The 17,919-nt window shown below is 46.9% G+C and overlaps 2 protein-coding genes across 2 annotated transcripts; both read left to right on the plus strand.

Moving 5' to 3' along the window:
• Positions 1 to 53: 53 nt before the first annotated feature.
• LOC100842015 (serine/threonine-protein phosphatase 2A activator) lies at positions 54 to 5,094 on the plus strand. The gene is made up of 2 exons (XM_003564026.4): positions 54 to 1,347; positions 4,612 to 5,094. Exons 1-2 carry the CDS (start codon positions 179 to 181, stop codon positions 4,619 to 4,621), a joined length of 1,179 nt encoding a protein of 392 aa, XP_003564074.1. The 5' UTR covers positions 54 to 178; the 3' UTR covers positions 4,622 to 5,094.
• Positions 5,095 to 8,770: 3,676 nt separating this feature from the next.
• On the plus strand, positions 8,771 to 16,391 carry LOC100844834 (helicase-like transcription factor CHR28). The gene is made up of 11 exons (XM_003560861.4): positions 8,771 to 8,964; positions 9,683 to 10,631; positions 10,735 to 10,913; positions 11,543 to 11,614; positions 11,708 to 11,782; positions 11,862 to 12,843; positions 13,111 to 13,241; positions 14,080 to 14,298; positions 14,950 to 15,453; positions 15,534 to 15,743; positions 16,018 to 16,391. The coding sequence occupies exons 2-11, from the start codon at positions 9,896 to 9,898 to the stop codon at positions 16,120 to 16,122; spliced, it is 3,213 nt and encodes a 1,070-aa protein (XP_003560909.1). The 5' UTR covers positions 8,771 to 8,964; positions 9,683 to 9,895; the 3' UTR covers positions 16,123 to 16,391.
• The last annotated feature ends 1,528 nt before the right edge of the window (positions 16,392 to 17,919 follow it).

A 17,919-nucleotide genomic window follows, 5' to 3' on the forward strand; every position in this document is an offset into this window, starting at 1 on the left:
GCACGGCCCAACACGTGCAACCATTTCCGCGTTTCGCTGCTTTCGCAACACCTCTTCTCCAGCGACAGTGCGACACTTGCAGCAGTGCTTCCCCAAAGTCCCCACCTCCTCTCACCGACCCAAGCGAAGCAGAGCTCCCCGTCCGCGATCCCCCGCCGCCGCAGCGCCGAAGGCAGCTATGTCCAACCCCGAATCGAGCCCCCAAGCCGCCGCATCCACCTCGCCTACCTCCCACGCCGGTCACACCCACACCCCGCTCTGCCGTTCCTGCGGCGCCCCCGCCGCGGCGCCCACTCCCGTGCCCTGGTCCGCCGACTCCTCGCCGCCCGCGTACCGCCCCATCCGCATGCCGGCCATCAACGCGCCCACCAACACGGCAGCCATCGTCCTCTCCCCTGTGCCGCAGCCCCTCCCGGTGCCGCCCGCCTCACCGCCGTTCGCCTTCCAGGCCCCCGCCAAGCGCATCGCGTCCCCCGATGACATCGCCCGCTTCCACGCCTCCCTCCACGGCCGCCACTTCCTCGGATTCGTCGCCGCGCTCTCGGCCTCCGTCCATGGCCGCAAGCTTTCCGACCCGCTCCCCTGCCCTCCCTCCCCCGCCGTCTCCGCGCTCCTCGACCTCATCTCCGCGCTCTCCGCCCTTGTCGCGTCCACCCCGCCGTCGCCGCACAACTCCCGCTACGGCAACCCCGCGTTTCGCCTCTGGCACGAGAAGCTCTCGGACTCCGTCAATGAGCTGATCGCTCCGATTACAGCCACCGCCGCGTCCTCCTCGGACCTCGCTGGCGCCGAGGTCGAGCTCGCGCCGTACCTTCTCGACTCCTTCGGAAACGGCTCCCGCATCGACTACGGCACGGGGCACGAGACCAACTTCGCCGCCTTCCTCTATTGCCTGGCACGGCTCGGTCTCATCAACGAGCCTGATTACCCCGCCGTGGTGCTACGCGTGTTTGCTGCCTACCTCGACCTCATGCGCACGCTGCAGGACACCTACCTGCTGGAACCTGCAGGCTCCCACGGTGTGTGGGGGCTCGATGATTACCATTTCCTGCCCTTTGTGTTCGGGGCTGCACAGCTGATCGATCATAAGTACATGAAGCCCAAATCGATCCACAACCCAGATATCTTGGAGAACTTCTCAAAGGAGTACATGTACCTGGCGTGCGTCATGTACGTAAAAAAGGTGAAGAAGGGGCCCTTTGCGGAGCACTCGCCAATGTTAGATGATATCAGTGGCGTGCCGAACTGGAAGAAGGTGAACAGTGGGCTGCTCAAGATGTACAAGGCTGAAGTGCTTGAGAAGGTGCCGATCATGCAGCATTTCCTCTTTGGTTCGCTCATCAAATGGTATGTATCACAACCTTTCTTTAATTTATGGTGTAATTCTATCATGGAAAAGGACAAGAGAGAAGTTAGGGCTTTAGTTTTCTTTCCCAAGTAGGCTTGAAATTAACATAATGATTTTGAGGGGGGAACTAGTTTTAATAAGGAACCTGTAGCCTTAGAAGCAAGACAATTTTGGGCTGAGGTACAACTACAACATGACATCATGAGCCAACTATTCCTACAAAATATCAACTGTAATGAGTCCAAAATGTTTGCGTCCTTATGCATGTTTTGAGTGATGTGGTATAAGTAGGAGCGAAGTACAACTGACAGTGTTAAAAAAAACTAGCTAAATGAACTGAGTTGCTACGGGATTAAAGAAGTGTTGCATGAGTTCCTTAAATGCGCTTGGTGCCCTCATATTCCCAAAATTTGTGCTAAATTAATAGTGATGTTAAAATATACATTAATCCAATCAAAAGATCATGGTATCCATATCTGCAACATAGAATGGGTGGCAACTATGGTGATTTTCTAGCAATCTGGGGAATAGTCTGAGTGGAGTGAACGGATGGCCACCAACCCATATCTTTCTTTATAGGAGTAAAGATAATGAAAAAGAAATACAAACTCAACAATTTGCAAGGCATTGTTTGAGTATGAGTTTAGGTTGATTATTTTTGTTCTGCACATGTGATGTAATGTGTAGGTTATGTTAGAAGAAAGAGCATGTTGAGATATTTCCAAATTGTTTTATTTTGTTAAAGTTGGAACAAAGTTCTGTTGATCCAATGCCGTTTTGATTTTTGATCTGTATCCGAAGGCGTGTTTGAGGAATTACTCTAAATCAGTGATCATGCAAACGTATGAAATTTCATTCTCAGACTATCCATGAAACAGAATGGATGCCATTGTTTTTCTTGCTAAACTTTCTTTGAATGCATTGACTGTTGGAAGTAGAGTGTCCTTTAAGTTGATGTAAGTATGTTTAAGCAGCCATACTTGTTACTTTTGTTATGCTAATAGTTGACAAAAAAGGTAGTTTTGATTTCCCCTTGTCTTGAGAAAATTTCTCTTGGCATTTGGATGCTTAATGCATCGTTCTAGACTATTTCTGTTGGGAAGAACAGTATGATTTTACCTGGGGTTATAAAAACGTGCTATGAAGATGCCTTCAAGTCGTTAGTATGTCCTCAAGAAACTATGCTTGGTTGGTAGCCCATTTGCCAATGCCAAAACTTGCCAATAGTTGGCAAAAAGTAGGCAACCTGAGAGGATACGCCAATGAATTGGCCAAAATACAATCACCAGCCAAAGATTTGGCCTTACATAAGAATTGGTTTGGGCAATTGGGGATGTAAACCAAGCATGCCTAAGCCATTGCAATATAAAACTAAGCCTCACTGCAAGTATCTTTCAGAGCATGGAAGGAAGAGGAGACCAGCTAGCTATCGATCCACAGATGAGTCTATAAAACTAAGCCTCACTGCAAGTATCTTTCAGAGCATGGAAGGAAGAGGAGACCAGCTAGCTATCGATCCACAGATGAGTCTCAATTAGTGCGACAAACTAATAAATTATTTTATTCCGTGCATACCTGGCATCAAATTTCTGTATGCGATGGTTTTTACTTGTTTAGAGTTCATGTGCTCAAAATTGTTCCTCCGCGTGTAGGCTTACTGAAATACTTCTCTCTATCAGTCTTTCAGTTGATGGTATAGTTGAGCTGTGTCTGTAATTTTCTCCACATCCATTGATTTTGTATGCAATACAAGGTTTCCTGATTTTCTTTGGAAGATGAATTGTGAAATCCTAAGTTGCACAGTATGGATATACAGGAAAATAGCATTATCCAGAAACAGCCATAAGGGGATGCACGAGTATATCAATATTTTGGAAAAAAAATGCAGCATCTAACAAAGACAAAATGATACTCCCTCCGTCCCAAAATAAGTGGCGTGAAATTGTTTAGATTCTTATACAAATCCACGTCACTTATTTTGGGACGGAGGGAGTACTTTTTTAGATGAGAGTACTGCGTTGTTGCTTCCTTTTCATTGATCAATAAGTCCTCTCAGTGGTTGGTTACCGGTGCGGGTCATGCCACTGTCTCCAGATGCCATCCCTCCTGACGTCCCTAGCATCCCAGCAAAACAGCAACAGAAAGCAACAACAACAGCAGCAAGCCAGCAACTCAGCAAGATCAAGAGGGGAGGGGACTCAGGGGAGATGAGGACATGATGTCACCTTGTTTGCGGTGTGGGCGCCTGATGACTTCGAAGAAGATGGATGGCATGCCACCGGACATGGAGGATATGGTAGTCGATGCAATGTGGTCACGGTTGCCGGGCCCCCCTTCGTATCGTGCAGGGCGTCGGGATTGGGCGCCAGAGCGAGCGATGCGTGCCTGCCTCATGCCTCTTTAAGTCTAGGTTTCCTGATGTTGGGCCTTACATGGGCTTTAAATACATGGGTTATTGGAAACGTACTGAGAAGTATCCCAGCTGTATCCTATTTTACTTATTTATGTTAAAATAAAAGGGGATATTCGGTGATACGGTACACACGCATCCCCATATCCCATGCATTATGCATTGTGATACTGTCGAACCTGGAGTGTCTGTGCTTCTAAGGTTAAAGGTAGCGCTTATGAACCGCCTCAGTTAGATAGTCGGATGACAGGGTTACACCGATACAACACTAAGATTGTGTATTATGTTTTGCTATGTGGTTTGCAACATATTTTATGTGAACACAGCGAAAAGTGACACTTGGAACAAAACTGCTTAGCTTTACACCTTGTTGGTAAATCGACACCCTGGACAGTCACAAGTTCACAAGTCACTATACTGGAGCCACAGAAGATAGTTCATGTTGTATGTAATATTGAGCATCAGTAAGTATAATGCTAGAACTTTTTTTGTGCCAATTAAATGTCTCAAAATTTTCTTCTGAACCATAATTGCAATGAATCCTTCATTTGAGATGGGTTCACGTTACTTGGGTGTGGTAGAGAGTTCTTGTGCTGTTTTTATAATACAGTAGAAATCTCTTAAATGTTGCAAGTACAAAACTTCTGTGGGCACATCTAGGTAAGGGCCATCCTTTTACCTCCACAGCAAGTTTTTGTTGCCTCCTACTTGATCAGTGGAGTTGTGCTTGTACCCTTCATACTGCATCATATTTTATTTTATTTTGTCACCGCATCATAAATTAATGTGTCGGCAAACATTTTGGATCATGTGATGTAATGTGACATCTGGTCTGTGTTCCGTTTTTCTTCAGGGAGGATTAAACTTCAAAATCTCTGCTTTGCGGCAAATCTCCAGCTACAGCGACCCTCGCCGTGCAAGTAACCAAGTACTCCCTAGGTGATGCAAAGACTGATGTATAGCGATGCTGCTCCGTGTCAGTAGAAGACAGATCTATAGATATTCACTTTCCACCTACAGGGAAATGGGCTCCTGGTTAGGAGATGTATGATTTCTACAGTGTTCCAGTGTAGTGTTTCATCAGACTGCTATGTTGCTTGAATTCTGGGACCTGTCGCTGTCCACCTTCCGTTTCTTGAGGATTCCCTTGAGGACAAGCTAGGAGTACTAATAAATACATGACTGCAGTGAAACAATTTCCTGTTGCATTTTTGGTGACTGCTTATGCCAAAGGTAACCGAGCTACCTGTAAAGCTGTGCTTACCTAATGCTTTTAGTCAGTTTGACTGTGGAAGCACACTGGTCAATCTAAATCCTAACCACCAGCAGTTCGTAATTGTTTGTCTCATCCGGAAGTCTGGTGGCAGATGCAATGGGTTGATTCCTTTCGCATGTGGCTTACTGTAGATAATTGCGGTGACATCAAGCGGCAGGGTTGTGCCGTTGTGCCTGCTCGGGAGGTGGAGGCGGTGAGCTCCATCACAGCCGCCGCCGCAGGGATCCGCCGGCAGCGAGGGGAACCGAGCCGCTGCGTCGTAGTTTAATATTTTTTTTTGTCTGTCTATTCAATTTTCATCTATCTGTTCGAATTATGTCTGAATATACAAATGCAGTTTGAATTCTGACTACCCAGTTCGAATTCGGTTTGTCGACCTGTCCGAATTCTAGCGCCAACTGTTATTTTTAATTTACAGATCGGTGTCGTAAATTTTGCTTTAGCGCAACTCTAGCGTGGCGACGCATTTCGGCCCGCGCGGTCCGTTCAAGTCGAAACGGACAAAACGCGCGCCTGGCGGAGCGAAGCATTTCCGCCCCGGTCCGCTTTTTCAGTCTGTGGGGACACATTTCGGCCGCAAATATGTGCCGGGCGTTTCCACGGACGAGAAACAGAGCGCCGCGCGGTCCGGTTGGTCTGCGCAGTCTTTTATTAAAAGGGGATCCCGTCGTCCCCATTTCCCCGTCCCCATTCACTCGCCCCCACTCACCACTGCCCAAACCCCCAAACCCTAGAGCTTCCATGGCCCCCAAGCACTACTGGCCGCCGGCGAGGAACAACCACGAGGTTGGCTCCTCGTCGGGAGCTCGCTCGATGCTGGCATCAACTCGGGCGCCCTTCCACATTACCCCGGCCAGGGCACGGGACGGGATGGACGTCCCCGTGTCCTGGCTAGACGTGCATTTGCCGGCACGGCTGGCACCTCAACTCGGCTAGGGTTCCGATGCCGCCAGTGCCGGCCTCCGACAGGGCGCGCCACGACGATATCCGGCGTCGTCGGGCCGCACTGCCCGCCAACGTGCGCCGCCCCCCTGCCTTTGCCCCCGGACTCTCCGAACTAGGACCTCTGGTTCCAAACGGAGCACGACGACCGATGGCAGAATTACTTCTTTGTGGTGGCGGAGGCGGGTCCGCCAGCGGAGGAGGAGGAGAACGAGGCTCCGGCGTTGCTGGAGCCAAAGGAGGAGGAGGCGGACGACGAGAAGGCGCAGTACCTCACCACCTTTGAGGCCTCAAAGGAGGAGGCGTTGCTCGAGCCACTCACCGCCGACGAGGAAGCCGAGCAACCACGAGCGACGGAGGAGGCCTCAATGCTCGACGAACTCCGGATGTAGCCAGACCTCGGCGCCGCCCTCTACGTCTCGGTGCGCGAGGCCGGCGTAGATGCGCCGGTGCCACTAGTGACGGCACCCTTGGTGGAGGTCAAGGAGGAGCCGGGGGAGCCATGGTCGGGCAGGACCGGATTACCTCCTCGTCGGTCGAGTGCTGGAGCCCGCCATGTCCGAAGATCATTTGCTTGGATCCGGACTCCGAGTAGATGATCTATTAGTTTTTATTATTATATGTAGTACTTTTAATATCATGTAGTAGTACTTTCATCTGTATTAGTACAAAATTTGTACTAATCTAGTACAAAATGGACGACACTTTTTATGCATAGGAGGAAGTACTATATATGAAATGGCTACCTTTTGTATGTCTTTTTTTTTGCATATGAAATGGGCCGCCTCACTAGACGCACAACCCAACCAAAACGGACGAAGGCCGGACTTGGGCTTTTTTTTCTGTCCGGCCCGCGACCCAAACGGATCAAAACGGTTCGTTTAGGTAAACCGAATGTTTCCCTAAAACAAGGGTAAACCGAATATGCATTTTACAGATCGTTCATGTACAAGTCCGTAGACACGTAACGAGAGCAGGAAACCCTAGTCGTTGCTGCCGTCGCCGCGGAAGCATCAATCTTCAGCAGTTCCCCTCGTCTCTCACGGCCGATCTGGCGTTGAGAGACGAGGGGAACCACAGATCAATGTCTGGCATCCAGTTTGTTACCTTCTTTTGTTAGGTTTGTGTGTTCTTCTCGCTGACGTCTTGGCGATGGAGACATCGTCTTCTAGAAGATTGCTGTCCCGGCTCCTTCCTCGTCCGGCTATAGGCGGTGCAACCTATGTCAGAGCATCTTCAATAGTAGCCCTTATATCAAGGCCCCTAAATGTTGTTTAGGGGCTTTCCCTAAATTTTTGAGCCCTTGTTTCAATTTCCATCTTCAGCAGGAGCCTCTATATTCTAGCACCTATTTAATTTTTCCATTACATTGACACATGTGGGCCATCTATGAGTGGAACATTTTTCTTTTTCTTCTTTCTTCTGTCTTCTTCCCCGAGATATGAGAGGTAGATGCGCTTTTCTTCCCCATGGAGGCCGACGAGCGCTGCCAATGGCGGAGGAGGCTGCGCGGCCAAAGGAGGAGAGGGGTGGCGGGAGGAACAGATGGTCGCGCAGCGGGGGCGAGGGGATGGGGGCGCGGCCGGGGCAAGGCGATGGGGGCGGCGACCAGAGGAGGAGATGGGGGCAGAGCGAGGCTAGCGACGGCGGTGCGGCCAGGCAATGCAGTGAGGCGGCGGACGGCGACATGGCTCCGTAGCCCGCCGGCAGCCGTTGGCGGTGGAGGCGGCGCGGCCAAGGGTACCGCAGCACTGCAGAGGCGAGGCGCGGCGGCGGTCGGTGGGGGCAGCGAGGCGTGGCGGATCGGCCGCCGGCGAGGCGTGGGACGGCGGGGGGGCGGCCGGTAGTGTGGCATGGACAGAGAGAGGAGTGAGGGATGGTGACGTGGCATGGAAAGGGAGGAATAGGGGCCTCCCTTCGGAGCCCCTGGGAATGAGGGCTTGAGGGGTAGATTTAGGGGCCTTTCTATTTTAGGAGCTTTAATAGAGGCCCTGCTGAAGATGTTTTTTTGGCTTCGGCCCCTAAAAACGGAGTAGGAGCCTTGTTTAGGGGCCCTGCTGAAAATGCTCTTATGGAGTCAGTGGTTCTCACGACACGTTTTTCGTGTTTTTGGTCTTTTTCTTTGTTTGATTCATCGACAAAGAAGAAGTTTTACAGCTTGTATTGCAAGAGGTATGACCCCGGCCATGGTGTGTTCAATGATTTTAGGTTCTCGCCGTTTGAGGTTGGCCTCATGCGATTTTTTAAAACCTATAAAGTTACTTCAGCTTATGTAAGCATAGTATTATGCAATTTTGTCAACTGAAGCATCAAGATGCGAAGGTTGGCTCAAGAAAAGTTTACTTCGAAGGACTACAATGAGTTTTTAGTTTTGTTGAGTGTGTTTGTGTTTGTCCGTGTATCTATTTTTTTACTCTTTTCATACCAAAATAAGTGACGCGGACTACAATGAGTTTTTAGTTTTATTGAGTGTGCTTGTGTTTGTCCGTGTATCTATTTTTTTACTCTTTTCTTACCAAAATAAGTAAAGCGAATTATATAATAATATATACAAATCTTCGTGTTTCACGAATCAACGCCACATAGTTGGTCTCAAAAAGTTCATGTACGAGATCTGCGATGCTGTGAACTGGCAACCCCGGACATGCAGACCACGCGACCATTGGTGCCACCGATCCGTCCTGTCCAGCTTCAACTGACAGGCCGGGCCCAGAGTCTGACAGGGAATGAAAAGATCCGACACGGCCCGACGGCCCGACCCAACACAACAGCTTTCGTTCCTCCGCCTCCACGACGCCGCTCCTCCACCTGTCCGTCCCTTCCCCCTCCGTCCCCGGGAACTCTCCTCTCCTCCCCGTCCCGTACCTGATCTCCGCCGCCGCCGCCCAATTCGGCACCACCACCACCCCACCGGTCTCGCCAATTCCTCCCCCGCCGCTGAATCGCGCGCCGCGAGGGCCGATCTCGCTGGTTCTTGCTTCCTGCGAGGTGCGTGCTTCTGTTGGAATTACTAATTAGGCTACTGTTTATTGGCTTTCCTCCTCCTCCCCCCGAGGTTATTCATGCTCGGGTTTAGCTCCGGTTCACTGATTGCTTCCATGGGTTTGAGCTTCGGAGGGAACTTAGTTAATGGTCTCGGATCGAGTTGGGATGGGAGGTCGGGTTGTTTTTGTCCGTAGGGTTTCGTGTGCCACGGCGGGAGATTGGTTGATCCCGTCGAGCTGAGGTGCTCTGCAGCCCTGATGCAGGATTTAGTCCGATCGCCCGTTTGTTCCGGGTCCGTTCTGTTTTCTAGTGTTGAAATGACATGTTTAAACCCGTCAGTTTGTCAGTGTAGACCTAAGTCTCATGAATCGTCAGCATGGGCGTAGGGTTTTATCGATCCATTTCTAGATTTGAACTGATCGGTAAAGTCTACCCAGTCAGTGCTGTCATCCGAGTGTGGTTTACTATAGGTTCCAATTTATGTGTTTCCATTCTCCAGAAAAAAGAAAAAGTCGATATCTTTTTGGTATCATTTTGATCTTATTTAGTATTAGATAATGCAGAAGAATTTCTTATGCCTACTACAATCGCAAAAGGACAAAGGATTGTTTATGAGGACTTCCCCTCGAAATAATTCCGCAAAAGCTTGTGTCTCGTCTTCCGTGCTGTGACTCACAACTTGATATGTACTCAGCTGCAATTTCTTGTGATCCGTTTGCAGGTCAAGTGAGGATAAATCAAGTAAACTGCGAGTGCTACCGCAAACTGTTCGGTGTGCGTTATCGGTATGGCTTGCCAATCAATCCACATAAATTTGGCAGTCGGTTTGCTTTAACCCCGGTGTCTGAACAATTGGTTGAAACGACCTTGCTTATGCGTGCACAGTCTGCAATTGTAAGCACAATGGAGTCCTGAAAACACAGATTTGGTGCACATGCTTGCCAGCAATATGAACAATGATAATGATAATGTTATAGACTTGATATCGGATAGTGATGATGATTTTGATTTTGACTCTGACGACCCAACTTCTACAAGTGTCACATCTGTCAGGAATGGTGAAGGGCAACCAATCAGGCTTCAGGATGAAGATTTGGCAAGGACAATGTTGAGCACTCCATCTTCTTCTAGGCCTCTAAAAAATAGCAATGGCCAGTACAGAACTCTGCCACCTTCATTTGCAAATGGTATTGAACCTCTAAAAAATAGCAATGGCCAGTACAGAACTCTGCCACCTTCATTTGCAAATGGTATTGATATCAAGAAAGCCCGTTATACTCGAGGTTCTGGAGACAGAACTTATCCACATTCAAGTTCATATGTGGGGTCACCGTATGATTCTGCAAGGGCCACTCTCACTTCCAACAGAATTGCCAGTGTAGTGAAGGAGCTCAATGGTTCAGCACTGGATGCAAATGACAATGACAAGATGATTCTTCCATCATCTTTTTCTAATGGAAGCACAGCAAAATCTATAAACCCAAATGTTGCAAGTGATAGCCGCAGACTTCCATCACGTTTTGCCAATGGAAATTCACAAAAAATGGTTGAAAACATGATGGAATCAAATGATGCTAAGCAAATTGGCCAGCCTTCATCTTCAAAGTTCCCAACCCAAAATTTGTCTTTGAGTAACGCCCAGAAGGTTATCACGGATGATGATGATGATGGTTTGTATATAGCCTCAAATGATTATAGTTCAATATGCAAGTATTGGAACCACTGTGGGTTTTCTATAAGTTGATTAATGTTTTCCCTGTTCAAAATTGCCAGATGATATCTATGTATATGGTGGTACAAGCTCAAATAGGGTGTTGCCTTCCTCTTTTGGAGGCAATAATTCTGCTAATAATACTGATCTTGTTAATGGCAATGGTATGCAAGCTCGTCCAAACCTAGAAAGTAGGTTTTTGGATTCTGAGGAGAGAGCAGTATATCAAGAGGCTCTTCAGGTATGCATCTTTGATCCATTGAAACATACATTATATGCATGCTATCCTGGCTAATCGTGTGACACTTCGTGCAGAGGCAATTTTCTAATGCTAGGCTTGTTCCTTTTGTATATGTTTTGGTTTGGTGGGCTTGTTGGCGCTCTAGTCCTTGTTGACTGAAAGTTAGTCCATTCAATGATCCATTGTATCTGGTCTGAAAAAAGATTTATTGTGTTTAACAATTTCTACCACTCCTATCTACCGGAATACTGAGTTTCTCAGTTTGCTCCTCAAATAATTTCCTGATCTGAACTTGCAAATACAGTTCAGCTTCCTCAACAATTTTATCCTTTTGAACATATCATGCTATTGTTATGTAAATACAGTGCTACGTATTTATTAAGTTTATCAAAATAACTTGTAATACATTACCATTGCATTTATTACAGATATTCAATACTGCCTGAATATTTCATTGGATTCAAAATACATGTGCAACTTTTGGCTTTTGAATGAAGCATATACATTTGCATATTCTTGTTTCTCAGCCAGTAGGAATTATATGTTCAGTGATCAGGCTAATTTGTTTTAGCTATGGCCCAGTTTGGTTCTAGACTGAGTAACGTTGCTTTACACAATCTGTTTTGCAGAATATTAGTCTGGATAAAAAGGAAGATGATCTGCCGGAGGGTTACCTCTCAGTATCTCTGCTTAAGCACCAGGTAAATTATTTCTTATATGTATATGTATTTCAGTATATATCAGTTTTATTTATTCTGACACCATGTCCCTTTCATGCCTTTTCTGCTCGAAAGAAAATGGCGTTAGCTTGGATGGTTTCAAAAGAGAATAGCTCCCACTGTGCAGGTGGAATTCTTGCAGATGATCAGGTTATTTATGATTTTTTAACTTCTCCACAAGTGATTAGTTCTTAACATATTGCCGTCCTTAAAGGTTCTCTTGTAACAGGGTCTTGGGAAGACAGTGTCTACAATTGCCCTCATACAAAAACAGAGGATTCCACAGTCTAAATTCATGTCTGCTGATTCTGATGCTTTGAAATCTGAAGCACTGAACCTTGATGAGGATGATGAGACAGTGACTGTTGTTGACAAGGGGGAGCAGATTCTGAACAATGAACCCAAGGAGCTAGGCGCTAGTTTATCATCAACAGCAGCTAGTATTAGTGGTGTTAAACCATGTATTAGTGAAATAGAGGTTCCAGATAGAATGGCTGAAAGCAAAGTTGAATGCAAAAAGAAGACTAAAACAGGCACATCATCTGCATCATCTATGCATTCCATGACGAGGCCAGCTGCGGGTACTTTAGTAGTATGCCCCGCTAGTGTTCTTAAGCAGTGGGCCAATGAATTAACAGACAAGGTTGGCGAAAGTGCCAAGTTGTCTGTTTTAGTCTACCATGGTGGTGCAAGAACCAAAAATCCAAGTGAGCTGGCGAAATATGATGTTGTTGTCACCACATACACAATTGTGGCGAATGAAGTGCCTAAACAGAATGCTGATGATGACCCAGATCAAAAGAATGCTGAAGAATCTTCTGCTGGTAATAAAACAAAACCATCAAGCAAGTCGAAGAAAAGGAAAAAGAAACTTAAGGATTCAGATATTGACCTCAACAGTGGCCCAGTTGCGAGGGTAAGGTGGTTTAGAGTTGTTCTTGACGAAGCTCAGACGATAAAGAACTTCCGAACGCAAGTGGCTAAAGCCTGTTGTGGACTAAGAGCGAAAAGAAGATGGTGCTTATCAGGAACACCCATACAGAATGCAATTGATGAGCTGTACAGCTATTTCCGTTTTTTGAAATATGATCCATATTCTACATATAGCTCATTCTGTACGATGATTAAGCACCCGATTGCCAGAGATGCAGTTCATGGGTATAAGAAACTTCAAACTGTGTTGAGGATAGTTCTCCTGCGCCGCACAAAAGGTGATAGCAAAATGTGTATTTTACTGCATCTATCTATAGCTGCATATACCCATACAAGAGGGATGGAAGGGTTACATGTGGCTCCATGGAGCACTCAGTTTGTGTTCAGTATAATACTTATTTCTTTCTATTTCGTTAGAAAGGACTTCCATAAGGTTTTGTGTTGTTTAACTTTATTGTAAGATCTTTAAGCACACATGCATGACTCTTTTCCATTTTGCTTAATATCTATGCTGTTCATCTCATGTTACCCTTTTTTACATGTAGAAACTAAGATAAACGGAGAACCTATCATAAATTTACCTCCAAAAACAATTAATCTGAATAAGGTAGATTTCACAAAGGAGGAGCGGGCTTTCTACTCGACCTTGGAAGAACGTTCTCAGCAACAGTTCAAGGTTAGTTAATTTTTCATGTTTCATTTCCTGTATATTGCCCATATTTTGTGGATGGCCTTGGTGTTAACCTGGCGGGCTATTTGTCTAGTTTTATAGAGTATATGTCTTTATCTTTATCTTTCTTTACTATCTCTTAATTTACAGTTGGTGGTGATGGTACGTCCTCCCCCACAAATTCCAAAAATTAGGGCCCCAAATCTAACCTAATCTCCCAGATTCCAAAAACTAGGGTCCCTCGAATCTAATACTCCCTCCAACCTATATTACTTGTCTCACCTTTGCCCAAATATGGATGTATCTATGTTTAAAAAGCGTCTAGATACATGTAATATTTCGACAAGTAATATGGGTCGGAGGGAGTACAATTAGCTCCAGATTTTCCAAGAATTAAGGCCCAATAAAGAGAAATAAAAAGATCCAAAAGGAGGACACATTCCTTACATGAAAAATCATTTGTTAGGTTTTTTTTTAAAAATATAGTGAACTATGCAGCCACGGGCGGGCACTTAACATATATATTGGGTCACTGCAGAATATTGTAGTTCTGATCTGGAGTTGTATTATTGGAGATGCTTGTTGTCATTGGCTCATTGCTTATTTAAGCAGATTCCCTACCAGCTGTCTTTCCTACTCCTTTCCTCATAACTCCCTTGCAATATCATGTTTGAAGAGTAATTTTGTGGCGTTTTGCATCTAAAGAAGTAAATCGGATGGTAGTTTCTTTCTGAGAATTGGGTATTCTTTTGATCAACAAAGTCTTAACATTCGCATCCCTTCTGGAAACTGGAAATCTTGAAGTGTAAATTCTCACTGCTGTTGTGCTGTTTGTCCATTTCAGGAATACGCAGCTGCTGGAACGCTCAATCAAAACTACGCCAACATCCTTTTGCTGTTATTGCGCCTTAGGCAGGCCTGTGATCATCCTCTTCTTGTGAAGGGGCATCAGTCAGTATTTAAAGGGGATGGTTCGATAGAGAGAGCAAGGCAACTTCCCAAGGATTTGGTAATAGATTTGCTTGCAAAGCTGGAAGTATCATCCCTTTGTGCTGTATGCCGTGTAAGTAATCGAATATCTTGCCACTCTATATTGAAGTTTGCATGTGCCCTCTTTTCTGTTATTTGAGTGTGATCATGTGAACCCTAGATGGGCCTTGTAACCGGAGCTGTATGTGTTAGTGATCTTTGGCCCTAATGAACAATTAACCAACATGTGAGGGGTTACTTCCGAAAGTCATCATTCATGTGATCCATGTCCCTGTGAATCTAGTCCATCTGACCTTCATGGATCAGCCCATCTGGGAAGTTATCATGATTGGCCTCAAGCATGGTTCACATTGATTCATTTACCCTTACCTTAATTCATGCTCTTGAAATAAGGTCTTCTCATATCATGGACTTGTTACTAGGGACATGAACCAATAATAAGAATGGTAGATAGCTGAACACATGAACTGCCCAAACCCTGCATATCTATTATGCGGGATAACACAAAGTTGGGCCTTGCTTAACGTGGGAGTTCTGGAGCAAGGGCTGAAATGCTGAGCCCAACTGAACGCCTGGGCCAGGTTCCACCCATTTTGCCAAAACCTTTTCTCCTGTTCAGGGCTTGTAACAATGTAATAACTGGTCTAATTCATGTTTGAAGTGTTTGTTATTTTGCACATTCTAATTCTAATGACTGTACTCTTGTAACCTGCGCTTTTTGCAGGATACACCTGAGGATGCCGTTGTTGCAATGTGTGGTCATATTTTCTGCTATCAATGTATACATGAGCGGATAACAACTGATGAAAACATGTGCCCCACTCCTAATTGCAGAACCACATTAAGTACTGAATCAGTATTTTCATCAGGGACATTAAGGATTTGTATCGCTGGCAACACCTGTACTTATGCAACAGCAAGTTCATCAGCAGATGATGAGCTATCTTCAATCAGTCAAAGCAGTTACATGTCCTCAAAGATACGAGCTACCGTTGATGAACTGAATACGATCATTAACACACATGCCATAACAGACAGTGATACTAGTGAATCAAATCCAAGCCAAGTAGCCCCAGTGAAAGCCATTGTCTTCTCCCAGTGGACTGGCATGCTGGATCAGCTGGAGCTTTCACTGAATAACAATCTTATACGGTACAGGAGATTAGATGGAACAATGTCTCTCAATCTAAGAGATAGAGCAGTGAAGGATTTTAACACTGACCCAGAGGTCATTTTTTTCCTACCTTGTTTATTTTATTCTAGACAATCATTGACACTGTTCTAATAAGAAGCTCTTTCTTTCGTCAGGTCAGAGTTATGATTATGTCGTTGAAAGCAGGTAATCTTGGTCTCAACATGGTTGCTGCTTGCCATGTAATTCTCCTTGACGTATGGTGGAATCCTTATGCCGAGGACCAGGCAATTGATAGAGCACACAGAATTGGGCAGACCCGTGCTGTCACTGTCTCTCGTTTAACCATTAAAGACACGGTGGAAGATCGTATTTTAGCTCTGCAGGTAATAATCTGTCTAATCTATGGAAGAAATTTTAACCAAAATATTTATTACTCCCTCCGATCCATAAAAAGTGCCGCCCACTTAGTACAAAATTTGTACTAACATAGTACTAAATGTTGCTCACGTTTTTGGCAATGTTGTATTACAAACTTCCAGTAGGATGACATAAGTTTTTTTGAAGCTGGTATAGAAATGATCTTGCCATGGAATCACCATTACTTAATACTTCCCACTTGTTTTGCTGGTCTGACCAAGTTCCTGCCTTTGTTACCAGGAGGAAAAGAGAGCCATGGTCAACTCAGCTTTTGGCGAGGACAAATCTGGTGGCCATGCCACTCGGCTCACTGTAGAGGACCTGAGGTATCTGTTTAGAATCTGAATTGGGAGGAGGATTCCTTGTTGGACTGCTAGCTCTGCGAGCGATGACAGTGTGTACCGCCCTGCCGCGGATCCAATTTTGCCATTCTCTGGACGTCCGAAGGCCAGCTGGCTGGCTAGCATGTGTAGCGTAACTCTGGACCTCAAGGGAGAATTCTGCTGTGCTCTGTTTATCTGTGATCCATAGGAGATCCATATATATGTACATGTGTAGTTTTTTACTAAATGGCCCTAATTGTGGTTAATTACAGATCAGGGCTCTGTCAGTGAGAACTTGCATTTCCGACCCCTCACCTCGGCGCCAATCCTATGGGCTATAGGGTGCCACGAATACATTTGGAGGCGCCACCCTGCGCGTCGCCTACCCGTCTCCTTGGCCCCGAGAGACGAGGGTAATGGCCTGGACACTTATTGGTGCGGGTGGGTGTTTTTTGGGTCAACAAGCAACAAGCACAACATTTGGCGTCCGCGTAGCCGTTTGGGGGGCCGCCGGCGGAATTTTTTTTAGGGTTCCGACGTGATCCAGCCACGCCCCCCAATACCAACTTCCCAAAAATTGAATTTCCAGGCACGGCCCGTTGGCACCGGCGGTGTCGGGATGCCGCCGATGCTGAGGGTCCAGTGCGCCGGCAGCCGGTGGTCGGACGGTGCCGGATACTCGTGCTCGTGGAGGGCCTCGGCCTCCTCGAGCGTGAGCGTGGCCCGACGCCATGTCTCGTCGCCGGAAGGCATGGCGAGAGGGAGGGTTTAAGGGCGAGAGGGAGGAGAGGATGCGCCGAGAGGAGGAATGCCGAGTACCGCCGGTGGTCGCCCCTTTTTATATCGCGGGAATGCGAACCGGCGGGTGCGTGAACACGGCGATAAACATGGCCGCATGGCAACCGGCGGGCTACCGCCATTAAATCCACTCGGGAGCCGAGAAGAGGCTGGTGAGAAACCGGTGGGACGATTAATTGGTCACTGACAAGGCGTGCCTGCCGCAATAACGCGTTGCGCCGACGCCCCCGCTCCCTCCCTCCCGCGTGGGCTGAGTTCAGCCGGGGGGCGCCGGCTAACTTTTTAGGTCGCGTTGGATAAAAAAATAAATTGGGGAGGCCGCCTGGGTCTGAATTTTCGCGCCAGCAACATCCAAACCCGTTTAGGGGGCCTTTAGGGGGACGCGGCTGGAGTTGCTCTTGATGCCGAACGTATGCAGTACTTCCATAGCGTTTCCCTGCCCACCCCAGAGGTGTCGTCTGCTCTGGCGGGCAGATACATCTTGCGGCAAAGCATGCAGCAGCATTTAAAATTGAAGGGCGTGATTGGGCGTGTGCACACGTTTTCTAATGTGTTTTTTCAGGAGTATTTTCTCCGGTCCGGCCGGGCGGCCGGCCACCTGATGGACCAACAGGCTCAGCAGGGAACGAAAAGGCCGCACTTCGCATGTGGTCATGTGGAACGGTGGAGGGCGGCACGTAGAGCACCTAAGCTGTGTCGTCCCCAAGGCCAAAGGCCTGCTCACAAAAAAAAAAGAAAAGAAAAAGAGGACACCATCACTGCCATCACTACGTGCCTCTTCAAGTCACTTGACTACCTCGTCGAGTCATCAAGTGGGTAGCTCCAATCTCGCGCTGCTCTTTTCCTCGTGGCAAATGTAGAGGGGGTAGGGCATAGAGGTACCACGAGAAGCTAACTGTAGCCGTCGATACTAGTTGTTCTCCAGAAGCTCAAGTTCCCTAAAGCTCAAAGGAAGGACAACGATTTGGTTTGTTGCCTCAAGCTGCGGTCAACCGGTTGCGCAGCGGCTTGAGGTTAATTT

Source organism: Brachypodium distachyon, chromosome 1 (genome assembly GCF_000005505.3).
Source record: "Brachypodium distachyon strain Bd21 chromosome 1, Brachypodium_distachyon_v3.0, whole genome shotgun sequence".
NCBI classification, from domain to species: Eukaryota; Viridiplantae; Streptophyta; class Magnoliopsida; order Poales; family Poaceae; genus Brachypodium; species Brachypodium distachyon.